Source organism: Salmo trutta, chromosome 32, assembly GCF_901001165.1.
Source record: "Salmo trutta chromosome 32, fSalTru1.1, whole genome shotgun sequence".
In the NCBI taxonomy this organism is placed as follows: Eukaryota; Metazoa; Chordata; class Actinopteri; order Salmoniformes; family Salmonidae; genus Salmo; species Salmo trutta.
Window position 1 is genome coordinate 37,362,292 of NC_042988.1, and position 27,932 is coordinate 37,390,223.

Consider the following 27,932-nt stretch of genomic DNA (forward strand, 5'->3'; position numbering starts at 1 on the left):
TGTTATTAGTCTTTATAGTGTTTGTGAAGTTTTCCTTTGTTCAGTGTAACAGTGTTATTAGTCTTTATAGTGTGTGAAGTTTTCCTTTGTTCAGTGTAACAGTGTTAGTCTTTATAGTGTTTGTGAAGTTTTCCTTTGTTCAGTGTAACAGTGTTATTAGTCTTTATAGTGTTTGTGAAGTTTTCCTTTGTTCAGTGTAACAGTGTTATTAGTCTTTATAGTGTGTGAAGTTTTCCTTTGTTCAGTGTAACAGTGTTAGTCTTTATAGTGTTTGTGAAGTTTTCCTTTGTTCAGTGTAACAGTGTTATTAGTCTTTATAGTGTTTGTGAAGTTTTCCTTTGTTCAGTGTAACAGTGTTATTAGTCTTTATAGTGTTTGTGAAGTTTTCCTTTGTTCAGTGTAACAGTGTTATTAGTCTTTATAGTGTGTGAAGTTTTCCTTTGTTCAGTGTAACAGTGTTAGTCTTTATAGTGTTTGTGAAGTTTTCCTTTGTTCAGTGTAACAGTGTTATTAGTCTTTATAGTGTTTGTGAAGTTTTCCTTTGTTCAGTGTAACAGTGTTATTAGTCTTTATAGTGTGTGAAGTTTTCCTTTGTTCAGTGTAACAGTGTTAGTCTTTATAGTGTTTGTGAAGTTTTCCTTTGTTCAGTGTAACAGTGTTATTAGTCTTTATAGTGTTTGTGAAGTTTTCCTTTGTTCAGTGTAACAGTGTTATTAGTCTTTATAGTGTTTGGGAAGTTTTCCTTTGTTCAGTGTAACAGTGTTATTAGTCTTTATAGTGTTTGTGAAGTTTTCCTTTGTTCAGTGTAACAGTGTTATTAGTCTTTATAGTGTTTGTGAAGTTTTCCTTTGTTCAGTGTAACAGTGTTATTAGTCTTTATAGTGTTTGTGAAGTTTTCCTTTGTTCAGTGTAACAGTGTTATTAGTCTTTATAGTGTTTGTGAAGTTTTCCTTTGTTCAGTATAACAGTGTTATTAGTCTTTATAGTGTTTGTGAAGTTTTCCTTTGTTCAGTGTAACAGTGTTATTAGTCTTTATAGTGTTTGTGAAGTTTTCCTTTGTTCAGTGTAACAGTGTTATTAGTCTTTATAGTGTTTGTGAAGTTTTCCTTTGTTCAGTGTAACAGTGTTATTAGTCTTTATAGTGTTTGTGAAGTTTTCCTTTGTTCAGTATAACAGTGTTATTAGTCTTTATAGTGTTTGTGAAGTTTTCCTTTGTTCAGTGTAACAGTGTTATTAGTCTTTATAGTGTTTGTGAAGTTTTCCTTTGTTCAGTGTAACAGTGTTATTAGTCTTTATAGTGTGTGAAGTTTTCCTTTGTTCAGTGTAACAGTGTTAGTCTTTATAGTGTTTGTGAAGTTTTCCTTTGTTCAGTGTAACAGTGTTATTAGTCTTTATAGTGTTTGTGAAGTTTTCCTTTGTTCAGTGTAACAGTGTTATTAGTCTTTATAGTGTGTGAAGTTTTCCTTTGTTCAGTGTAACAGTGTTAGTCTTTATAGTGTTTGTGAAGTTTTCCTTTGTTCAGTGTAACAGTGTTATTAGTCTTTATAGTGTTTGTGAAGTTTTCCTTTGTTCAGTGTAACAGTGTTATTAGTCTTTATAGTGTTTGGGAAGTTTTCCTTTGTTCAGTGTAACAGTGTTATTAGTCTTTATAGTGTTTGTGAAGTTTTCCTTTGTTCAGTGTAACAGTGTTATTAGTCTTTATAGTGTTTGTGAAGTTTTCCTTTGTTCAGTGTAACAGTGTTATTAGTCTTTATAGTGTTTGTGAAGTTTTCCTTTGTTCAGTATAACAGTGTTATTAGTCTTTATAGTGTTTGTGAAGTTTTCCTTTGTTCAGTGTAACAGTGTTATTAGTCTTTATAGTGTTTGTGAAGTTTTCCTTTGTTCAGTGTAACAGTGTTATTAGTCTTTATAGTGTTTGTGAAGTTTTCCTTTGTTCAGTGTAACAGTGTTATTAGTCTTTATAGTGTGTGAAGTTTTCCTTTGTTCAGTGTAACAGTGTTATTAGTCTTTATAGTGTTTGTGAAGTTTTCCTTTGTTCAGTGTAACAGTGTTATTAGTCTTTATAGTGTGTGAAGTTTTCCTTTGTTCAGTGTAACAGTGTTAGTCTTTATAGAGTGAACTTGAACACACTGACTGCCATAATCAACTAATGATCTGGCACGTCTTTAATGAAGATAATGTTATCTCATCAGTCATGACTTGGTCAGTGGTTTCTGATTAGATCTATGTGACAGTAGGCCTATGTGACATACAGTTGAAGTCGGAAGTTTACATACACCTTAACCAAATACATTTAAACTCAGTTTTTCACAATTCCTGACATTTAATCCCAGTAAAAATTCCCTGTTTTAGGTCAGTTAGGTTCACCACTTTATTTTAAGAATGTGAAATGTCAGAATAATAGAGAGAATGATTTATTTCCACTTTTATTTCTTTCATAGCCTTCCACAAGCTCCCCACAATAAGTTGGGTAAATTTTGGCCCATTCCTCCTGACAGAGCTGGTGTAACTGAGTCAGGTTTGTAGGCCTCCTTGCTCACACACACTTTTTCAGTTCTGCCCACAGATTTTCTATAGGATTGAGGTCAGGGCTTTGTGATGGCCACTCCAATACTTTGACTTTGTTGTCCTTAAGCCATTTTGCCACAACTTTTGAAGCATGCTTGGGGTCATTGTCCATTTGGAAGACCCATTTGCGACCAAGCTTTAACTTCCTGACTGATGTCTTCAGATGTTGCTTCAATATATCCACATAATTTTCCTGCCTCATGATGCCATCTATTTTGTGAAGTGCAGCAGTCCCTCCTGCAGCAAAGCACCCTCACAGCATGATGCTGCCACCCCCGTGTTTCACGGCTGGAATGGTGTTCTTCGGCTAGCAAGCCTCCCCCTTTTTCCTTCAAACATAACGATGGTCATTATGGCCAAACGGTACTATTTCTGTTTCATCAGACCAGAGGACATTTCTCCAAAAAGTACGATCTTTGTCCACATGTGCAGTTGCAAACCGTAGTCTGGCTTTTTTATGGCGGTTTTGGAGAAGTGGCTTCTTCCTTGCTGAGCGGCCTTTCAGGTTATGTCGATATAGGACTCGTTTTACTGTGGATATAGATATTTTTGTACCTGTTTCCTCCAGCATCTTCACAAGGTCCTTTGCTGTTGTTCTGGGATTGGTTTGCACTTTTCGCACCAAAGTACGTTCAGTTCTAGGAGACAGAACGCGTCTCCTTCCTGAGCGGTATGACGGTTGCGTGGTCCCATGGTGTTTATACTTGCATACTATTGTTTGTATAGATGAACGTGGTACCTTCAGGCATTTGGAAATTGCTCCCAAGGATGAACCAGACTTGTGGAGGTCTACAATTTTTTTTCTGAGGTCTTGGCTGACTTCTTTTGATTTTCCCATGATGTCAAGCAAAGAGGCACTGAGTTTGAAGGTAGGCCTTGAAATACATCCACAGGTACACCTCCAATTGACTCAAATTATGTCAATTAGCCCATCAGAAGCTTCTAAAGCCATGACATAATTTTCTGGAATTTTCCAAGCTGTTTAAAGGCACCGTCAACTTAGTGTATGTAAACTTCTGACCCACTGGAATTGTGATACAGTGAATTTTAAGTGAAATAATCTGTGTGTAAACAATTGTTTGAAAAATTACTTGTGTCATGCACAAAGTAGATGTCCTAACCGACTTGCCAAAACTATAGTTTGTTAACAAGACATTTGTGGAGTGGTTGAAAAACAAATTTGAATGACTCCAACCTAAGTGTATGTAAACTTCCGACTTCAACTGTACATACATTTAAGATGGACCCTGTCTTGAGAAATCCCTGGCTTTCAGATGCACATAACACCATGTTCAGGTTGTAGTCTACAGTACACTGGTTTTATAACACCATGGTCAGGTTGTAGTCTACAGTAGCTGGTTTTATAACACCGTGGTCAGGTTGTAGTCTACAGTACACTGGTTTTATAACACCATGGTCAGGTTGTAGTCTACAGTACACTGGTTTTATAACACCATGGTCAGGTTGTAGTCTACAGTACACTGGTTTTATAACCCCATGGTCAGGTTGTCGTCTACAGTAAACTGGTTTTATAACACCATGGTCAGGTTGTAGTCTACAGTTCACTGGTTTTATAACACTATGGTCAGCTTGTAATCTACAGTACACTGGTTTTATAACACCATGTTCAGGTTGTAGTCTACAGTACACTGGTTTAATAAGGAAGCTTTATTCATGACTTTTTATACTTTTTTACCAGAAAAATGTATATTTCTTTGGATGTAATCTGACCAGGTAACAACCAAATGATATATGTCCAATGACGTGTTTGTCACGTCCTGACCAGTAAAAGAGGTTGTTTGTTATTGTATTTTCGTCAGGGCGTGGCAGGGGGTGTTTGTTTTATGTGTTTTGGGGTTTTTGGTTTATGTTCTATGTTAGTATATTTCTATGTCCGTGTCTAGTTTTTCTATTTCTATGTTTAGGGTTTTTATTTGACCTTCAATTGGAGGCAACTGTTTCTTGTTGCCTCTGATTGGAGGTCCTATTTAGTAGAGGTTTTTCAGCTTGTGTTTGTGGGTGGTCATTTTCAGTCTAGTGTTTTGTACCTGACGGAACTGTTAAGCTGTCGTTTGTTTCTTGTTTTGTTTACGTGTTCAATAAAAGTTAAAAATGAGCACTCAAGCCGCTGCGCCTTGGTCTACTCCCTTCGACGGCCGTTACAGTGTTTATCTTCTCATGATAAATACATTGTTACTAGTTGGTTGTAATTTGGTTATATGATGTCTTCTCAACTAGTTTTCGACCAGAAAACGTCATTAAGATACTTTTGAAAATGTTGGTAGACAAAGATGCTTTACAGTTGTACATCATTGAGAGAACAGAATTGAATTTGCCCTTTTCAGTAATGGAATAATTTCCTGCTTATTTAGACCAGTAAGCAGCCGCATGATTTAATGTCCTAAAACAAAGACCTTTCTTTACACTCTATCAGCAACCGTGACATTTACATAATATTTACATAAACATCCAGTTTACATCAGATTTACTGAAGCATCCTCTTTGCATCTGTTAATGTGGATCAAGGAGAGGATGAGTATGAGTGCAACATATCTGCAGTTTTGCCTACGGTTAAGAATGTCAGAATCCTAGTGCATTTTGGTATGAATAAGGTAAGGGCTCTTTTCCTATCACTTGTCTTTGGGTTTATGCAGAGCTTGAGGGTGAACTGCTTACAGTGAATTGGACCATTGTTGGAACCGGTCAACAACCACACACAGAGTAGTACATTGTCATCATGTCTATCTCAAGTTGGCATTTAGGAGCACAACAGGGGCGTTCAGTGAATATCCCCCAAAGGAGGATTCTCATACTGTGGCTTAGTGGTGACCAACATGGGACAAAGGTGGTATTTGGAATTTAAATGAACAACAACTTCAAAATGCTTTATAGCATTGCTAGATGCTTCACAAGTCATTTACAAGTAAAGTCATACTACAAAATGATGTTTTGTTTTAGGTGGAACTCAATATGTGTTTAATTCTAGAGTGTGGCACATGAGTGGTCCCTCTCCCATGTAGACTTATTCTCAAACTGAGATGCTGAAGAGAAAATGGCCTAGCCCCGGGCCTAGGACCCATAGACACGTCTGTAGATGTGAAAGGATCAGACCAATACACGCCGTGTGGTAGTAGCTCTGCCTAGTCCTCTCATAGACTTGGTGGTACATTTACTGTATGGCTTGTAGGCCTGCTCTGTGTCATGTAGTAGAACTAGACCTTGTAGGCCTGCTCTGAGTCATGTAGTAGAACTAGACCTTGTAGGCCTGCTCTGAGTCATGTAGTAGAACTAGACCTTGTAGGCCTGCTCTGAGTCATGTAGTAGACCTAGACCTTGTAGGCCTGCTCTGAGTCATGTAGTAGAACTAGACCTTGTAGGCCTGCTCTGAGTCATGTAGTAGAACTAGACCTTGTAGGCCTGCTCTGAGTCATGTAGTAGACCTAGACCTTGTAGGCCTGCTCTGAGTCATGTAGTAGAACTAAACCATGTAGGCTTGCTCTGAGCCATGTAGTAGAACTAGACCTTGTAGGCTTGCTCTGAGTCATGTAGTAGAACTAGACCTTGTAGGCCTGCTCTGAGCCATGTAGTAGAACTAGACCTTGTAGGCTTGCTCTGAGCCATGTAGTAGAACTAGACCTTGTAGGCCTGCTCTGAGTCATGTAGTAGAACTAAACCTTGTAGGCCTGCTCTGAGTCATGTAGTAGACCTAGACCTTGTAGGCCTGCTCTGAGTCATGTAGTAGAACTAGACCTTGTAGGCTTGCTCTGAGCCATGTAGTAGAACTAGACCTTGTAGGCCTGCTCTGAGCCATGTAGTAGAACTAGACCTTGTAGGCCTGCTCTGAGTCATGTAGTAGAACTAGACCTTTCACGGCTGCTGAGTGGCGCAGTGGTCTAAGGCACTGCATCTCAGTGCTAGAGGCGTCACTATAGACCCTGGATCGATTCCAGGCTGCATCACAACTGGCCGTGATTGGGAGTTCCATAGGGCGGCGCACAATTGGGCCAGCGTTAGGGTTTGGCCGGGTTAGGGTTTGGCCGGGGTCGGCCGTCATTGTAAATAGTAATTTGTTCTTAACTGACTTGCCTAGTTAAATAAAGGTTAAATAAATAAATAAAATAAATAACAGCCATTGCAGTGTAGATAGATACAACATGTTATAAAGGCATTATGAAGGCTCATACCCTATATGTATATACAGGAGTAAAGAATTACACCCAAGTGTTACAAAAAGTTGCATTAATGTTGTAGAATGTGTTGTGCAACTGAACTGTGTTATGACACAACCAGTTTGTAAGAGTAATACGCCTACAGTATCGGCTGACTGTCAGTGAACCTATGATGAGATGTGAATGACAGCATAGGGCCTAGGCCAGGGGCGGACTAGCCCGGGCATTTTATCACGCTGGAGTCTGACAATTTTGGGACGGTTTCTGTGTCTGTGCTCATTAACCTATTGAATTTACTAGTTTAATTTACTAATTTAACTAATAAGTAACTTAAAATACTATATACTGCATCTCTCTTTTGCATAATACTGCCACAAACAAAGGCCTACATTATAAGTAGACTAACAATGAAAAAGTAATTTCTTTACTTTCCATTCAAGTCCCAGATAGTTTGTGTTCCTGTTTATTGTCTCATTGGATTCTGAGGTAGAGTTGCAGTATTCTGAATTCTGAAGAAGGCCTATGTGACCACACACACGCACACACCTCCGATTTGAGTCTGACGGATGTGGTGGAGTGTTGAAGGCAGCAATATTGCACAGATTACCAATGTGCTGCACTATCTGTGTGTCAGTCTCTTTCCCTGCCCCCACCACCACTCAACTCTGCTGCCTGTTGTGGGTTTGATTCCCACGGGGGGCCAGTACAATTTTTTTTATTTATTTTTATTAAAAAAATGCATGAAATGAAAATGAAATGTATGTATTCACAACTCTAAGTCGCTCTGGATAAGAGCGTCTGCTAAATGACTAAAATGTAAATGTAAATGTAAGTGACTATGCATAGATAATAAACAGCGAGTAGCAGCAGTGTAAAAAACAAATGGGGGTGGGGGGGTCAGTGTAAATAATCCGGTGGCCATTTGATTAATTGTTCAGCAGTCTTATGGCTTGGGGGTAGGTCCTGGATGGCAGGAAGCTTGGCCCCAGTGATGTACTGGGCCGTACGCACTACCCTCTGTAGCGCCTTATGGTCAGATGCTGAGCAGTTACCATACCAGGTGGTGATGCAGCCGGTCAGGATGCTCTCTATGGTGCAGCTGTAGAACTTTTTCAGGATCTGGGGACCCATGCCAAATCTTTTCAGTCTCCTGAGGGGGAAAAGGTGTTGTCGTGCCCTCTTCACGACTGTGAAGAGGGGACTAAGCACACACCCCTGAGGGGCCCCAGTGTTGAGGATCAACATGGCAGACATGCTGTTGCCTACCCTTATCACCTATGAGTTAATCTTCATCAGCTAAAGTCACTTTATGTGAATTTTGACACATTTATGTAATAAAAAAGCACACATAAAGGCTTCATAATTCATCAAGTTCATGTTAACTGACTGATATTATCTCATAAAACAAAACTTATAAGATCTCCTCAGCTTGTGTTAACCTCAGACCTTATTTTCCGCGTTTATCCCCCCAAAAACTATTCTTTCCCCATTCATTTTTCCCGTCGGGATGTCTGAACGAAACAGAGGTATCTATCTCATTTCCGGCTTTTAGGACTACAAGTTGGCGAGCCATATTATACCAAAGACAGTACAGTATGAAAATAGGCAGAAACTTCTCCAATAGAAATCACCGATCACACTTGAAGCCGATGTCATGGGGACGTTGGCACGCCAAGCTCATGCCCATAAACGTGTCATCGGGTCGAACTGTCGTCTAACGCCGAACTGCGCATGTGCGGGGCGTCAAATCATTGGCACTCCTTCGATATAAAGTTGTTTTTGACAAAAATTAAAACGTGTCAGTATGTCACTTTCACGAGGTTGGAGTAATGGCATGTTCAACTACTTAATATATTGGCTCGCATCTAGGTTGTACCTTTAGATTGCGAGAAAATGAATAACTAAGGAAGAATGTTTCCCTTCTCTCATTGACTTGTCAAAGCCCAAAACTCGGGCTGGTCGGCTTGGTGTGTTTCACAAGCGTTTCCTGGGTTCAGAAGCTCTGTGATGATACTGCGCAGTACGCAGATACGGGACGTGCGTGCCATTTGCCGCGCCTCTTCCCGAATAGAGTCACTGCTGCGCAGACACAGATTGGCTTGTCAAAGTACTCGAAACCACTCCCTTCAACTGCTAACTCCCTTCCTTTGAAAAGCAACCCATCCGGTACATTGTTTTAGAGACGTGATTCCAGTACATAATAGTCAAAGTTATTCAATTAACAGTTTAAATAGCATTGGTTTCGTATGCGCTAGGTGAGCGGTGAAAACTTTGAAGCACCCACTCATTTGGAATAGCCCACTAGCCCGAAAAATGGTTCTCAAGTCGGAAGACGGAGTCGGTAAGTTATACTAGATCGTGAGAAAAATATTATTCTGATCTGAAATGTATCCGCAAAGTTTGCTCACTTGTTGTCAATAGATAGCCGATTAAATTCTGTGTTTTACGAAAGGATTCAGAGAGCTCAGAAGTTTAGTCTGTAATGAGCTTTGGTGGTGAGCGTGAGAACTCACCCACAAAATGTCTTCTACTCCGAGTCGGCGATGGGATGGCCTTGCTTACAATGTTTACTTACTAAGTTGACTAACAAACAATTCCACCCGGAATGCCACTGATTTACATAGTCCTGAAAACAGATTCCATGCTGCTTACTATTCTAGGGAAAGTTGTTGGAGTTATGATCATATAAATTGTCAATAGATTTCTGCATGATTCCGTTTATTATATCAGTTGTCGCACACATTTGTTATTTTGAGGTTATGTTATTTATTGGCTATGTATTATTTAATTTAGAGGCCTTCAATTTATTAGTACAATAATAGTAGAGGGACAGCCTCATTTTTCTTGAATAAAAAATTTAGGCCTGTTTCCATGCTTGACACATTGTAACATTAGTTGTAGGGATGCATTGTAAAACAAATAATGCGTTGTGAATCTATAGGTTACCAGCACATTTGATGTATTATTCTGGTTGAACAGGATCTTGTTGTTCAGCTGTTGGGTCCTTGTGTTTAGTGTCACTTTACAGGGATTTAACCACTATAAGGGTCTGTTCACTAGCAACAGGTGGTTTGCCTGCAGCCTTGCACTTTCATCACCAAAGTAGGCAGTTGGCACATTCAGTAACACGTAGCAAGAGCCTAAAGTGGTCTTATATCTGTGTAATAATGCTCAGTACTTTAGTAACAATATTGTATTCATGTTTTTGTTGTCATAGTAATTGCTTTGTAATGGAGTTGGGTAGTTTTACTAATTACACAAGAGGAGTTAGGATTATTCCACCTGGGTAATAACAAAACAGCTCCATTAAATGCCATTACTAATAAATCACAATGTCACACAATGTTAATGCAATGTTATTACAAGAGCAATCACAGTTTTAGAAGAGCAACTTCATGTTAAATACTACCACACATTCTAAAGAGATCAGCCATATTGTTCTTTGGGTGTAATTTCAGTCAATGCTTCTTTCTTTAAGCAAGATCCCCCTCTTATTAGGCTAACAATTACCATTAGTCATAACCATTAAATGTGTAATTTTCCTATAAAAGACCTGTTGCCTTTGATGTCTGTAGTGGAAAGAGTAGGCCTTCCTTTTAACATGAGTCTTCAATATTCCCAGGAAATAAGTTTTAGGTTGTAGTTATTATTAGGAATTATAGGACTATTTCTCTCTATATCATTTGTATTTCATATACATTTGACTATTGGATGTTCTTATGGGCATTTTAGTATTGCCAGCCTAACCTCAGGAGTTGATAGGCTTGAAGTCATAAACAGCGCTGTGACTCAAGCATTGCTAAGAGTTGCTGTTTGAATGAATGCTAATGAGCCTGCTGCTGCCTACATCGCTATGGCAGACTGCTCTATCAAATCTTAAATCATAAACTTAATTATAATAAACACACAGAAATACGAGCCTTTGGTCATTAATATGGTAAAATCCGGAAACTATCATTTCGAAAACAAAACGTTTATTCTTTCAGTGAAATACGGAACCGTTCCGTAATTTATCGAACGGGTGGCATCCATGAGTCTAAATATTGCTGTTACATTGCACAAGCTTCAATATTATTTCATAATTATGTACAATTCTGGCAAATTAATTATGGTCTTTGTTAGGAATAAATGGCCTTTCAACAGTTCGCAACGAGCCAGGCGGCCCAAACTGCTGCATATACCCTGACTCTGCTTGCACTGAACGCAAGAGAAGTGACACAATTTCCCTAGTTAATTTTGCCTGCTAATGTGAATTTCTTTTAACTACATATACAGGATTAAAAATATATACTTGTGTATTGATTTTAAGAAAGGCATTGATGTTCATGGTTAGGTACATTATTGCAACGATTGTGCTTTTTTCGGCAATGCTCTTTTGTTAAATCATCACCCGTTTGGCGAAGTTGAAGTAGGCTGTGATTCGATGATAAATTAACAGGCACCGCATTGATTATATGCAATGCAGAACAACCTAGTTAACCTAGTAATATCATCAACCATGTGTAGTTAACCTCTCTAGGGTCGGCGGGACGAAATCGTCCCACCTACGTAACAGCCAGTGGAATCCTGTGGCGCGTTATTCAAATACCTTAGAAATGCTATTACTTCAATTTCTCAAACATATGACTATTTTACACCATTTTAAAGACAAGACTCTCGTTAATCTAACCACACTGTCCGATTTCAAAAAGGCTTTACAACGAAAGCAAAACATTAGGTTATGTCAGCAGAGTACCCAGCCAGAAATAATCAGACACCCATTTTTCAAGCTAGCATATAATGTCACAAAAACCCAGAAGACAGCTAAATGCAGCACTAACCTTTGATGATCTTCATCAGATGACACACCTAGGACATTATGTTATACAATACATGCATGTTTTGTTCAATCAAGTTCATATTTATATCAAAACCCAGCTTTTTACATTAGCATGTGACGTTCAGAACTAGCATACCCCCCGCAAACTTCCGGTGAATTTACAAAAAATGTACTAAATGACTCACGATAAACGTTCACAAAAAAGCATAACAATTATTTTAAGAATTATAGATACAGAACTCCTCTATGCACTCGATATGTCCGATTTTAAAATAGCTTTTCGGTGAAAGCACATTTTGCAATATTCTAAGTAGATAGCCCGGCATCACAGGGCTAGCTATTTAGACACCCAGCAAGTTTAGCACTCACCAAAGTCAGATTTACTATAAGAAAAATGTTATTACCTTTGGTGTTCTTCGTCAGAATGCACTCCCAGGACTTCTACTTCAATAACAAATGTTGGTTTGGTCCCAAATAATCCATAGTTATATCCAAACAGCGGCGTTTTGTTCGTGCGTTCAAGACACTATCCGAAAGGGTAAAGAAGGGTGACGAGCACGACGCATTTCGTGACAAAAAAATTCTAAATATTCCATTACTGTACTTCGTAGCATGTCAACCGCTGTTTAAAATCAATTTTTATGCAATTTTTCTCTTAAAAAAGCGATAATATTCTGACCGGGAATCTGCGTTTAGGTAAAAAGACGAACGAAAATAGAGCACGGGTTCGACTCGTGCACGCGCCTAAGCCCATTGTCCTCTGATCGGCCACTTGCCAAAAGCGCTAGTGTGTTTCAGCCTGGGGCTGGAATGACATCATTCAGCTTTTTCCCGCCTTCTGAGAGCCTATGGGAGCCGTAGGAAGTGTCACGTTACAGCAAAGATCCTCAGTCTTCAATAAACAGAGGAAAGAAGCTCAAGGAATGGTGAGACAGGCCACTTCCTGTAAGGAATCTTCTCAGGTTTTTGCCTGCCATATGAGTTCTGTTATACTCACAGACACCATTCAAACAGTTTTAGAAACTTTAGGGTGTTTTTCATCCAAAGCCAATAATTATATGCATATTCTAGTTATTGGGCAGGAGTAGTAACCAGATTAAATCGGGTACGTTTTTTATCCGGCCGTGTAAATACTGCCCCCTAGCCCTAACAGGTTAACTAGTGATTATGTGAAGATTGATTGTTTTTTCACAAGATAAGTTAAATGCTAGCTACCAACTTATCCTTGGCTCCTTGCAGCCACAAGGTCCTTTTGATGCTGCACTCGCGTAACAGGTGGTCAGCCTGCCACGCAGTCTCCTCGTGGATTGCAATGTAATCGGCCATAATCGGTGTCCAAAAAGGCAGATTATCGATCGCTATGAAAACTTGAAATCAGCCCAAATTAATCGACCATGCCGATTAATCGGTCGACGTCTACTGTGAACCCTTCTGACTGACTGACTGAACCCCTCAGACTGACTGACTGAACCATTCTGACTGACTGACTGACTGACTGACTGAACCCCTCAGACTGACTGACTGAACCATTCTGACTGACTGACTGAACCCCTCAGACTGACTGACTGAACCATTCTGAATGACTGACTGACTGAACCCCTCAGACTGACTGACTGAACCATTCTGAATGACTGACTGAACCATTCTGAATGACTGACTGAACCATTCTGAATGACTGACTGACTGAACCCCTCAGACTGACTGACTGAACCATTCTGACTGACTGACTGACTGAACCCCTCAGACTGACTGACTGAACCATTCTGACTGACTGATTGAACCCCTCAGACTGACTGACTGACTGAACCATTCTGAATGACTGACTGACTGAACCCCTCAGACTGACTGACTGAACCATTCTGAATGACTGACTGAACCATTCTGACTGACTGACTGAACCATTCTGAATGACTGACTGAACCATTCTGAATGACTGACTGACTGACTGAACCCCTCAGACTGACTGACTGAACCATTCTGAATGACTGACTGACTGAACCCCTCAGACTGACTGACTGAACCATTCTGACTGACTGACTGAACCCCTCAGACTGACTGACTGAACCATTCTGAATGACTGACTGACTGAACCATTCTGAATGACTGACTGAACCATTCTGAATGACTGACTGACTGAACCCCTCAGACTGACTGACTGAACCATTCTGACTGACTGACTGACTGAATCCCTCAGACTGACTGACTGAACCCCTCAGACTGACTGACTGAACCCCTCAGACTGACTGACTGAACCATTCTGACTGACTGACTGAACCCCTCAGACTGACTGACTGAACCATTCTGAATGACTGACTGACTGAACCCCTCAGACTGACTGACTGAACCATTCTGAATGACTGATGAACCATTCTGACTGACTGACTGACTGAACCATTCTGAATGACTGACTGACTGACTGAACCCCTCTGACTGACTGACTGACTGAACCCCTCAGACTGACTGACTGAACCATTCTGACTGACTGACTGACTGAACCCCTCAGACTGACTGACTGAACCATTCTGAATGACTGACTGAACCCCTCTGACTGACTGACTGACTGAACCCCTCTGACTGACTGACTGACTGACTGACTGAACCCCTCAGACTGACTGACTGAACCCCTCAGACTGACTGACTGACTGAACCATTCTGACTGACTGACTGACTGAACCTCTCTGACTGACAGTGTGCCACACGCCAGGTGATTTAGTTACAGAATGGAATTCACAACTAAATGTTTGCCAGCTAGATATTTTATAACTATTAAGTTAACTTTCTAAAATGTGCTAAATGCTCTGCAGTTGTGAATTTGGTTTGCTAACTTAGTAGCTAGTTATCTAGCTAAGTGGTTAGCTTCTTGCAATCAAACTCCTCTTGGTAAGAGCATAGAATCCCCTCCGGATCAAGAGCTTTGCTGTCTAATATTAGTTTTGTGAGTGAACTAAATAGGGCATCGGGTACCATTTGGACTCTGTCTCAAGGTCTGGTTACTGTGCTGATAACATCTCCCCATGAGTGGCCCCTTTCTCTCTGGCAGTTACATGGGACGCAGGCGGGCTCAACGGAACCAAACCATCTCTTTCCTTCTTCTTCTCTCTCTCTCTCCTTGTCTTCTACAGTTCTAGAACAGGTAGCAACAGGTTTGTTTGTCATAACAGCAGAAGTCACTGATCAGTGCTGTTGATGGAGGCCCTGTGTTACAGCCTGTAAAGGCTGCAGTGCTGCTGCTAACAGTCAGTTTTGTTGTGACCTCTGTAGCGAAGCATTTCAAGAAAATGTGCCATTCAAATGTCGTGGCAAGGCTGGCCATGCTTTGGTTGTGTAATTTTAGGAACTTCATTTGTTTGGGCTGTGGGAGAGGGAGATTAAAGTGATGTTTTTTGATCCATTACATATAGAAGCTGTACATGCTAGAGTGCCTACCCACAGTATTCACTGATGGGATCTCTATTGTGTGCTCGGTAATGTGACTGGAATAATAGATTACACTGTGTGTGTCTCCGTGTGTCCCCGTGTGTCTCCGTGTGCCCCCGTGTGTCCCCCGTGTGTCCCCGTGTGTCTCCGTGTGCCCCCGTGTGTCCCCCGTGTGTTTCCGTGTGTCTCCGTGTGTCTCCGTGTGTCCCCGTTTGTCCCCCGTGTGTCTCCGTGTGCCCCCGTGTGTCCTCCGTGTGTCTCCGTGTGTCCTCCGTGTGTCTCCGTGTGTCCCCGTGTGTCCCCCGTGTGTCCCCCGTGTGTCCCCCGTGTGTCTCCGTGTGTCTCCGTGTGTCCCCCATGAGTCTCCGTGTGTCTCCGTGTGTCCCCTGTGTGTCTCCGTGTGTCCCCCGTGTGTCCCCGTGTGTCTCCGTGTGTCTCCGTGTGTCCCCGTGTGTCTTCGTGTGTCCACGTGTGTCCCCTGTGTGTCCCCGTGTGTCCCCCCCGTGTGTCCCCCAGTGTGTCTTCGTGTGTCTTCGTGTGTCCCCGTGTGTCTCCGTGTGTCTCCGTGTGTCCCCGTGTGTCCCCGTGTGTCTTCGTGTGTCCCCGTGTGTCTTTGTGTGTCTCCGTGTGTCCCCGTGTGTCCCCGTGTGTGTGAAAGAGAGAGTATTAAAGGGAGCAGGAGAAAGAGAGACCATAGGAACAATGTTAGAGATGGAAGCTATGTGATGATGCTGTCTCAGACAGCTGTGTGAAGCATCGTTGATTGGCTTTGGGGTCAGTCTGACTAATGACTATAGTCTGGAGATGATGCATCTCAGCCTATGTTCCATTATACTAGCAAACAGTACACAACACATTTCTTGATCCTACGTCATTTGTAAGTGTGGATAGTGGAAAACAAAAGAGGTCCTGCTCCTCTCAGAGTGGAGGGTGGAGGACTGTGGTCATGAAGGATGAGGAGGTTGTGTTGGGGTGAACCTTTCCCACAGTCAGGGCGTTGGCTGACTGCCGCTCACTCTGCGCTTTCTCTCTGCCTTAGAGCTGTGAGAAACGGCCACAACAGGAAGCCAGCAGAGCTCCCAATGAGCCTGACAGGAAGTAACGTGTTTGTGTGTGTGTGTGGGGGGGGGGGGGGGGTTACCACGCACAAAGACACACGGCCCGGGTGGGTGGGATAGTGTGTGTCTGTCTTGTGTGACAACCACTGTGTGTGTGGCTGGCTCTGTGTCAGCTACTGGTGTGGACAGCCTATAATGCCAATGGGCATGTTGACAGTATGACGAGGCATCAGGGGCTTCAGCATCATCATAGAGCAAAGATGGCTATTGTAGATGCATAGAATTATCAGCTTCCCCTCCCTCAACCCTAACATTAACCATTCGAGAGGGAAGTGGTCAGTGTGTAGGTCAACTTCACCCTACTCCTTCACTCCCACCACTACCAGGGTATCAGGATGTTTATGTTGTGTGTGTTGGTTTAGCAGAGAGGCCCAGTCTACTGCTGATCACCTGTACCAGAGTACAGCACCGGTTCAACTGCTGCTCCCCCTGTACCAGAGTACAGCACTGGTTCAACTGCTGCTCCCCTGTACCAGAGTACAGCACCGGTTCAACTGCTGCTCCCCCTGTACCAGAGTACAGCACCGGTTCAACTGCTGCTCCCCTGTACCAGAGTACAGCACCGGTTCAACTGCTGATCCCCTGTACCAGAGTACAGCACCGGTTCAACTGCTGCTCCCCTGTACCAGAGTACAGCACCGGTTCAACTGCTGATCCCCTGTACCAGAGTACAGCACCGGTTCTACTGCTGATCCCCATGTACCAGAGTACAGCACCGGTTCAACTGTTGATCCCCCTGTACCAGAGTACAGCACCGGTTCTACTGCTGATCCCCCTGTACCAGAGTACAGCACCGGTTCCACAGCTGATCCCTCTGTACCAGAGTAGAGCACCGGTTCAACTGCTGATCCCCTGTACCAGAGTACAGCACCGGTTCAACTGCTCCTCCCCCTGTACCAGAGTAGGGCACCGGTTCAACTGCTCCTCCCCTGTACCAGAGTACAGCACCGGTTCAACTGCTGCTCCCCTGTACCAGAGTAGAGCACCGGTTCAACTGCTGCTCCCCCTGTACCAGAGTAGGGCACCGGTTCAACTGCTCCTCCCCTGTACCAGAGTACAGCACCGGTTCAACTGCTGCTCCCCTGTACCAGAGTAGAGCACCGGTTCAACTGCTGCTCCCTCTGTACCAGAGTAGGGCACTGGTTCAACTGCTCCTCCCCTGTACCAGAGTAGGGCACCGGTTCAGCTGCTCCCCCCCGTACCAGAGTAGAGCACCGGTTCAACTGCTCCTCCCCCTGTACCAGAGTAGAGCACCGGTTCAACTGCTCCTCCCCCTGTACCAGAGTAGGGCACTGGTTCAACTGCTGCTCCCCCTGTACCAGAGTAGGGCACCGGTTCAACTGCTCCTCCCCTGTACCAGAGTAGGGCACCGGTTCAGCTGCTCCCCCCCGTACCAGAGTAGAGCACCGGTTCAACTGCTCCTCCCCCTGTACCAGAGTAGAGCACTGGTTCAACTGCTCCTCCCCCTGTACCAGAGTAGGGCACCGGTTCAACTGCTCCTCCCCTGTACCAGAGTACAGCACCGGTTCAACTGCTGCTCCCCTGTACCAGAGTAGGGCACTGGTTCAACTGCTGCTCCCCCTGTACCAGAGTAGGGCACTGGTTCAACTGCTGCTCCCCCTGTACCAGAGTAGGGCACTGGTTCCCAGCCGCTGGAACCTGTATACACTAGGCCTATACAGCACACTTACTATAAAAACCACCAGCTCCTCTCTCTGCCTTGTGCTGACCATGACAGTCACACACACACACGCGCGTAGGGGCTTGCATGGACACACATACGCAAGCACACACGTACATGCGTATGAACACACACGCACCTTTAGAAGTTCCTTTCTCATATAGGTCAGCTAGAGTCATTTCCCCTGGCCCAGTTGAAACCATCGCTACTATGGCCTATTTATTGCCTACCTCCTCACGCCATTTGCACACACTGTATATAGACTTTCTTTTTTTCCTATTGCGTTATTGACTGTCCGCTTGTTTATTCCATCTGTAACTCTGTGTTGTTGTTTGTGTCGTACTGCTTTGCTTTATCTTGGCCAGGTCGCAGTTGTAAATGAGAACTTGTTCTCAACTAGCCTACCTGGTTAAATAAAGGTGAAATAACAAAAACACATGGGCTGGATCATGAGACCACGTTTCTAGCTAGTGAGTCAATCTGTATGATCCTGCTAACCTTAAAGGGACACTTGATATTCATCTCCAGCAACCCCCAACATCAACATATGTGAAAGTGGCACGTTTCTATGTTTTGTAGTAAAACAGATAGAGGAAGATAAGTGTTTCCAATGACATCATCACGCCTACTCACAATTGGTCAAAATCACACGATGCACACCGATGATGTCATTGGAAACACTTATCTTCCTCTATCGTTTTTACTACAAAACATAGACCCGTGTCATCAGATGAATATGAAGTAGAAACCTGGTGAAGTGTCCCTTTAAAGGAGAGCTCCTAGGGGGCTAATGACTAGCTATTGATGATGTAGGTCCCAGAAGGGTCTGTCTTGTGATCATATAAACCACTGTAGGAGCCTTTATATCAACGTTGGGATGCTACTTTTTTCATCATCTCAATGTGTATAGTAGAGGTCGACCGGCATGGCCGATTAATTAGGGTTGATTTCAAGTTTTCATAACAATCTGTAATCGGCTTTTTTGATGCCGATTACATTGCACTCCACGAGGAGCTTTTACTTTCTTCTCCAACACTGTGTTTTTGCATTATTTAAACCAAATTGAGCATGTTTCATTATTTATTTGAGACTAAATATATTTTATTTATGTATTAAATTAAGTTAAAATAAAAGTTTTCATTGTTCATTCAGTATTGTTGTAATTGTCATAATTTCAAATAAATATATAAAAAAATTGGCTAATTAATCGGTATCGGCGTTGAGAAATCATAACCCGTCGACCTCTAGTGGATAGTCAGTTCTTAGTGAACTTTTGGGACAGATCTTTAGGGGTTGGTTTGGGATTGAGCCAGGGAGTGTGAATCAGGGACTTCATCCTGCTAGCACAGGTTAATATAGGAGGGCTCTCTCGCTTTGTCTCTGTCTTGCTCTTTCTCTCTCTCTCTGTCTCTCTCTTCGTCTCTCTCACATACATTCTCTCTCTCTCCCTCTTGCTCTCCGACTCTCTCTCTTTCTGTTTCTCTCACACTCATTCTCTCACTCTCCATCTCTATCACACCGATGATCTTTCTGTCTCAGTCTCTCCCTCGCTCTCTCCTCTCTGCAGTGGAATGCAACATGGAGCACTCTGCATATACTGTACAATAAAAGTTATTATACTTTTGTGATTCGAGCCTGAAAAAGAGTTGAATTGCTTTGATTCTAGATTCAAATTCAGGAAATAACTAACCCACCTTGTACAAAGTCATTGTTGTCTCACCAAAGTGAATCTAGAATCAAAGCCATTCAACTCTTTTTCAGGCCCGAACAGCATAGTCTTGAAAACCTCACCTTAGACAACAGTGACTAGGGTCTGATTTCAATGATGGACTCTGGCATAGAGGAACAAGGTCACTGCCTACGTCACTACCTGATCAGCTTGAATACAGTAGTAAATAGTAGCTTGGCTAGATGGAGATCACAGAGGTTATTTTTAATGAGGGGCTAGTTTGCATCAGCTACCTTCACTAAAACCACAGCAAAGGTTTTGCCTTCAAACTCTGGTTTCAAATCATGACATTCTGGCATGTCTGCCTCGTGATTGGTTGCCTAAAGAGTCCGTCATTGAAACCAGACCTGTGTCACTGTTGCCCAGGCTGGGATTTTAGAGACTACAAACAGGACAGGTGAAGACCTAAGTCATTTCTTTACAGTATGAGCAGAGTGCTCCATGTTGTATTCCACTGCTATCCATACCACATTACTGGGCATTCTCAAACACTGTCCACCTTTTAAAGTGATACATCACCTTCTAAAAATAACATTGTTTTATTATTATTTTCGATTTACTAAGGTTGTTGTCGTCTCATTCAAACTACTAGCTAAAGTATTATTATTATTATTATAAAGCTGCATTATTGTCTGAAAGGTGAAGTGAGAGTCTGGCTGCTCCCAAATGGCACCCGGGCTTATATAGTGCTCTACTTTGGACCAGGACCCGTAGCTCTCTGAGACTCTGGGCTTTGAGGTAGAAGCTCTCTGAGACTGGGCTTTGAGGTAGTAGCTCTCTGAGACTCTGGGCTTTGAGGTAGTAGCTCTCTGAGACTCTGGGCTTTGAGGTAGTAGCTCTCTGAGACTCTGGGCTTTGAGGTAGAAGCTCTCTGAGACTCTGGGCTTTGAGGTAGTAGCTCTCTGAGACTCTGGGCTTTGAGGTAGAAGCTCTCTGAGACTCTGGGCTTTGAGGTAGTAGCTCTCTGAGACTCTGGGCTTTGAGGTAGAAGCTCTCTGAGACTCTGGGCTTTGAGGTAGTAGCTCTCTGAGACTCTGGGCTTTGAGGTAGAAGCTCTCTGAGGCTCTGGGCTTTGAGGTAGAAGCTCTCTGAGACTCATGGGCTTTGAGGTAGAAGCTCTCTGAGGCTCTGGGCTTTGAGGTAGAAGCTCTCTGAGACTCTGGGCGTTGAGGTAGAAGCTCTCTGAGACTCTGGGTTTTGAGGTAGTAGCTCTCTGAGACTCTGGGCTTTGAGGTAGTAGCTCTCTGAGACTCTGGGCTTTGAGGTAGTAGCTCTCTGAGACTCTGGGCTTTGAGGTAGAAGCTCTCTGAGGCTCTGGGCTTTGAGGTAGTAGCTCTCTGAGACTCTGGGCTTTGAGGTAGTAGCTCTCTGAGACTCTGGGCTTTGAGGTAGTAGCTCTCTGAGACTCTGGGCTTTGAGGTAGAAGCTCTCTGAGACTCTGGGCTTTGAGGTAGAAGCTCTCTGAGACTCTGGGCTTTGAGGTAGAAGCTCTCTGAGACTCTGGGCTTTGAGGTAGAAGCTCTCTGAGGCTCTGGGCTTTGAGGTAGAAGCTCTCTGAGGCTCTGGGCTTTGAGGTAGAAGCTCTCTGAGGCTCTGGGCTTTGTGGTAGAAGCTCTCTGAGACTCTGGGCTTTGTGGTAGAAGCTCTCTGAGACTCTGGGCTTTGAGGTAGAAGCTCTCTGAGACTCTGGGCTTTGAGGTAGAAGCTCTCTGAGGCTCTGGGCTTTGAGGTAGAAGCTCTCTGAGACTCTGGGCTTTGAGGTAGAAGCTCTCTGAGACTCTGGGCTTTGAGGTAGTAGCTCTCTGAGACTCTGGGCTTTGAGGTAGAAGCTCTCTGAGACTCTGGGCTTTGAGGTAGAAGCTCTCTGGGCTTTGAGGTAGTAGCTCTCTGAGACTCATGGGCTTTGAGGTAGAAGCTCTCTGAGACTCTGGGCTTTGAGGTAGAAGCTCTCTGAGACTCTGGGCTTTGAGGTAGTGACTCTCTGAGACTCTGGGCTTTGAGATAGGGACTCTCTGAGACTGGGGTTTGATGGGGTGACTCTCTGAGACTCTGGGGTTTGATGGGGTGACTCTCTGAGACTCTGGGGTTTGATGGAGTGACTTTCTGAGACAGTAAAGTATGTAGCTGTGACTCAGACTGGTGGCAGAAGCCCAGACTCATAGGCCTGAGTCACAACAAGAGCTCATGTAGCCTAGTGCCCACCCACTGTCCCTCTAGAGATGGTAAGAGATGACTTCACAGAGTCACTAGTCAAACAACGACATTATGCATTCACTTTCAAGTACCATTCCTCTTGTATTCATAAATGTATTCTTCATCTCATTATCACCAGTAGGAGGTTGTCATAGCTACGGAGATTGTACTTTGATAACTGTCAGTACAGTGTAATGACATCATGGAAAATACATTCATACGTAACAGTCATGTTTGTTGTGTTGAAAGGCTCCATATTTATCTGAGGGTCTCTTGTTATGATCTGAATACCAGTCTGAGCTTGGTATGCCTGAATACACTACCTTCTCAGATGAACAACTGTGTGTGTGTGTGTGTTTCAGTGCGAGTGTGTGTGTTTCAGTGCGAGTGTGTGTGTGTGTTTCAGTGCGAGGGTGTGTGTTTCAGTGCGAGTGTGGGTGTGTGTTTCAGTGCGAGGGTGTGTGTGTTTCAGTGCGAGGGTGTGTGTGTTTCAGTGCGAGGGTGGGTGTGTGTGTTTCAGTGCGAGGGTGTGTGTTTCAGTGCGAGGGTGGGTGTGTGTGTTTCAGTGCGAGTGTGGGTGTGTGTTTCAGTGCGAGTGTGTGTTTCAGTGCGAGGGTGGGTGTGTGTTTCAGTGCGAGTGTGTGTGTTTCAGTGCAAGTGTGTGTTTCAGTGCGATTGGGTGTGTGTCAGTGCGAGGGTGTGTGTGTTTCAGTGCGAGGGTGTGTGTGTTTCAGTGCGAGGGTGGGTGTGTGTGTTTCAGTGCGAGTGTGGGTGTGTGTTTCAGTGCGAGTGTGTGTTTCAGTGCGATTGGGTGTGTTTCAGTGCGAGGGTGTGTGTGTTTCAGTGCGAGGGTGTGTGTGTTTCAGTGCAAGGGTGTGTGTGTTTCAGTGCGAGTGTGTGTGTGTGTGTGTGTGTGTGTGTTTCAGTGCGAGGGTGTGTGTTTCAGTGTGAGTGTGTGTGTTTCAGTGCGAGGGTGTGTGTTTCAGTGTGAGTGTGTGTGTTTCAGTGCGAGGGTGTGTGTTTCAGTGTGTGTGTGTGTTTCAGTGCGAGGGTGTGTGTTTCAGTGTGAGTGAGGGGAAGAGACAGAGACAGACGGAGGAGAAGAAATGAAAAAGAAGAGAAGGAATAGAGGATGGCCACTGGGTGGAGCCTCTGTTAATGATAGCCACAGCAGAGGAGAGAGAGAGAGAGACTGAGCAAGAGGGGAGGGAGGGATGGGGGTGGGAAGGACAGAGAGAGAGAGAGACTGAGCAAGAGGGGAGGGATGGGGGTGGGAAGGACAGAGAGAGAGAGACTGAGCAAGAGGGGAGGGAGGGATGGGGGTGGGAAGGACAGAGAGAGAGAGAGGGGTGCGTGAATAAGTGTTTCTCTCCAGATGGACTGTGGTTGGCTGTGGAGCAGGCAGGCTGCGCAGTGAGTTCTGTGTGGTACAGTAGGGCAGACAGACAGCACCTCTCTCTCTCTCTCTCTCTTTCTCCCTCTCTCTTTCTCGTCTGCTGGAGGAGCCGGCTGCCTCCCTCTCTCCTTCGCTGGCCATGCTGTCGCTAGACTTAACAGGCCGGACTAGCTGATTGAGGAGAGCGAGGTGCCCAGGGGATAGGAGAGGGGAAAGACAGGAGTTTTTAAGACAGAGCTGACATACTTTTAAGGATTGTTCACCCAGGTTAGTCATCTTTGATTTGTTACAATGTGATTATTGTAATTATTAGCTGTCAGTAGCATTTCATTGCGTCTGTGTGGGGTGTGTTTGTGTACACTTTTCCTTTAAAAGCAAATACAGAATCGAACTCTGTTCCATTTTAAAGTGTGTGAGAATGCATTCATACGTGTTTGTGTGTGCATGTGTTCGCATGCGTCTGTTTTTACACACACACACACACACACACACACACACACACACACACACACACACACACACACACACACAATACATTTTCATTGCTGCAGTAATAACATCAGCCAGGCTGGAGATATTGCATCTAAGTCAGATCAATACTATCCTGTTATGAGCACTGAAATACTGTCTGATGAAGAATGGACCTGTTACTCAATACAATACAATACAATACTATCCTGTTATGAGCGCTGAAATACTGTCTGATGAAGGATGGACCTGCTACTCAATACAATACAATACTATCCTGTTATGAGCACTGAAATACTGTCTGATGAAGGATAGACCTGCTACTCAATACAATACAATACAATACAATACAATACAATACTATCCTGTTATGAGCGCTGAAATACTGTCTGATGAAGGATGGACCTGCTACTCAATACAATACAATACAATACAATACAATACTATCCTGTTATGAGCACGGAAATATTTATTGGCCTATTTTTGGGGTCATTTATCTAGGTAGGCTAATAAAAGGTGAAAGGTTCAGTTAGCATCCGGGCTTTTATGACCAGGTTGTAGAATGGTGGTTCGTTCAGGTTCTGCTACGTTATACCAGGGCATCAGATGATACCACAGAATAACATGGTCTGTAGGTTTTCTTTGGACAGTGGTGGTGTTGTGTTGTCAGGGGGAATTCAGCTCTGCTTTTGTTTTGGTCAGAACTGTTAGCCTGGTCCCAGATCTGTTTGTGCTATATAGCCAGCTCCTATCGTCACATGGTCTCCTACGGTTCTACAGCATAAACAGGTCTGGGACCAGGCTAGGAGTTGTTCCTGGGACTGAGAAAAAGAAAACCCCTAGAGCCAAGGATACGGAACTTTCCTTGTCCTGGCTGTTCTTCTACACCAGAGCATGTGAGCAGAGTTGAGCGTCTGAAATCCAGCTCCTCCCTCATGGAGTGGTGCTTGTGCGCTTCACGTCCTTTCCAACCACTCCATTAAAAACCGCTCCTCTAAAAACTGCTCCTCTAAAAACCGCTCCTCTAAAAACCGCTCCTCTAAAAACCGCTCCTCTAAAAACCGCTCCTCTAAAAACCAATCCTCTAAAAACCAATCCTCTATAAACCGCTCCTCTAAAAACCGCTCCTCTAAAAACCAATCCTCTAAAAACCGCTCCACTAAAAACCGCTCCTCTAAAAACCGCTCCACTAAAAACCGCTCCTCTAAAAACCGCTCCTCTAAAAACCGCTCCTCTAAAAACCGCTCCTCTAAAAACCGCTCCACTAAAAACCGCTCCTCTAAAAACCGCTCCTCTAAAAACCGCTCCACTAAAAACCGCTCCTCTAAAAACCGCTCCTCTAAAAACCAATCCTCTATAAACCGCTCCACTAAAAACCGCTCCTCTAAAAACCGCTCCTCTAAAAACCGCTCCTCTAAAAACCAATCCTCTAAAAACCAATCCTCTATAAACCGCTCCACTAAAAACCGCTCCACAAAAAACCGCTCCTTGCTCACAGGAACAAACTGCTGCTCCAAATTCACTCCATTCATTAAAATCACAATGTAACTATTTTTAGTGACTACCTGGACCTACCATTCGGTTTTAAAGTATTGAAACCAAACCATATGATTTGAATGAAAACTATTATAATGAACAACATGAAAAGGTGAATGTAAGAAGCTCTCATCATTTCAAATAGACTACATGTCATATTAAACAGCATATAAACACTCTAAATAGGCTACATGTCATATTAAACAGCATATAAACACTCTAAATAGGCTACATATCATATTAAACAGCATATAAACACTCTGAATAGGATACATGTCATATTAAACATATAAACACTCTGAATAGGCTACATGTCATATTAAACAGCATATAAACACTAAATAGGCTACATGTCATATTAAACAGCATATAAACACTGAATAGGATACATGTCATATTAAACATATAAACACTCTAAATAGGATACATGTCATATTAAACAGCATATAAACACTCTAAATAGGCTACATGTCATATTAAACAGCATATAAACACTCTAAATAGGATACATGTCATATTAAACATATAAACACTCTAAATAGGATACATGTCATATTAAACAGCATATAAACACTCTGAATAGGATACATGTCATATTAAACAGCATATAAACACTCTAAATAGGATACATGTCATATTAAACATCATATTAACACTCTGAATTGGATACATGTCATATTAAACATCATATTAACACTCTGAATTGGATACATGTCATATTAAACAGCATATAAACACTCTAAATAGGATACATGTCATATTAAACATCATATTAACACTCTGAATTGGATACATGTCATATTAAACAGCATATAAACACTCTAAATAGGATACATGTCATATTAAACAGCATATTAACACTCTAAATAGGATACATGTCATATTAAACAGCATATAAACACTAAATAGGCTACATGTCATATTAAACAGCATATAAACACTCTGAATAGGATACATGTCATATTAAACATATAAACACTCTGAATAGGCTACATGTCATATTAAACAGCATATAAACACTAAATAGGCTACATGTCATATTAAACAGCATATAAACACTCTGAATAGGATACATGTCATATTAAACATATAAACACTCTAAATAGGATACATGTCATATTAAACAGCATATAAACACTCTAAATAGGCTACATGTCATATTAAACAGCATATAAACACTCTAAATAGGATACATGTCATATTAAACATATAAACACTCTAAATAGGATACATGTCATATTAAACAGCATATAAACACTCTGAATAGGATACATGTCATATTAAACAGCATATAAACACTCTAAATAGGATACATGTCATATTAAACATATAAACACTCTAAATAGGCTACATGTCATATTAAACATCATATTAACACTCTGAATTGGATACATGTCATATTAAACAGCATATAAACACTCTAAATAGGATACATGTCATATTAAACATCATATTAACACTCTGAATTGGATACATGTCATATTAAACAGCATATAAACACTCTAAATAGGATACATGTCATATTAAACAGCATATTAACACTCTAAATAGGATACATGTCATATTAAACAGCATATAAACACTCTAAATAGGCTACATGTCATATTAAACAGCATATAAACACTCTAAATAGGATACATGTCATATTAAACATCATTAACACTCTGAATTGGATACATGTCATATTAAACAGCATATAAACACTCTAAATAGGATACATGTCATATTAAACATATAAACACTCTAAATAGGATACATGTAGTATTAAACAGCATATAAACACTCTAAATAGGCTACATGTCATATTAAACAGCATATTAACACTCTGAATAGGATACATGTCATAATAAACAGCATATAAACACTCTAAATAGGCTACATGTCATATTAAACAGCATATAAACACTCTAAATAGGCTACATGTAGTATTAAACCGCATATAAACACTCTGAATAGGCTACATGTAGTATTAAACAGCATATTAACACTGAATAGGATACATGTCATATTAAACAGCATATTAACACTCTGAATAGGATACATGTCATATTAAACATATAAACACTCTGAATAGGATACATGTTATATTAAACATATAAACACTCTGAATAGGCTACATGTCATATTAAATAGCATATAAACACTCTAAATAGGTCAGGAGCCAGACAGGGAGACTAAGAAGGAACAAAAATGAATTATTTAGGCCATATTATTTCAATTGTTTCAAGGCTATAGCCTACAAAGAAATACATAGTGAAGCATTTGGGAGTGTGACACACTAAGCTGGCAGGGACATTCAGCACTCAGCATTTAAACAACATTTAGTTGTATTCAATCATTATAGTCTATACATTACACATATAGGCTGTGACTTACTTAGAATGATTTACTAATGAAATACTAAATGCCTTATTAGGCTCCATCTACAGGGCCTTTAAATGTATCTTTAGAAACATGTGTTTGGCCAGAGTCTGTGTGATGACCATGTGGTGGTGCCTGTAGAGGTGTAGAGGTGGTGCCTGTAGAGGTGGTGCCTGTAGAGGTGGTGCCTGTAGAGGTGGTGCCTGTAGAGGTGGTGCCTGTAGAGCAGGCCAGCAGTGGAGAACACCCTCTCAGACCTTACAGAGCCACTGAGGATGCTAAACACCATTCGGACACTCTTGCCAGGCTGGGCAGGGATGCGTAGTTGTTTTTTAGTTTTTTGTCGGTAGGCGTAAAGGATTTTAGGTAAAATAACCCTATCAAAACAGAAAGCTTCTTGAAATAGGTAATACCAGGCCTACTGGGCCAAAATCAATAATGGCCTATTTTATAGATAATAGAACAGAAATGTTATAG

General features: G+C 42.3%; 1 protein-coding gene across 3 annotated transcripts in view; it reads left to right on the plus strand.

Moving 5' to 3' along the window:
* The window catches only part of LOC115171821 (cytohesin-1), a 112,905-nt gene that overhangs the window by 36,926 nt on the left and 48,047 nt on the right, over positions 1–27,932 (plus strand). Inside the window, exon 1 of one of the 3 annotated variants that reach the window (XM_029728990.1) lies at positions 8,846–9,078. The exons of the other annotated variants lie outside the window; for them this stretch is intronic. Coding sequence (XP_029584850.1) covers positions 9,051–9,078 — 28 coding nt within the window. The 5' untranslated portion in view covers positions 8,846–9,050. Of the gene's footprint in view, positions 1–8,845; positions 9,079–27,932 lie in introns of those variants that run through there. 3 annotated transcript variants of the gene reach the window in all.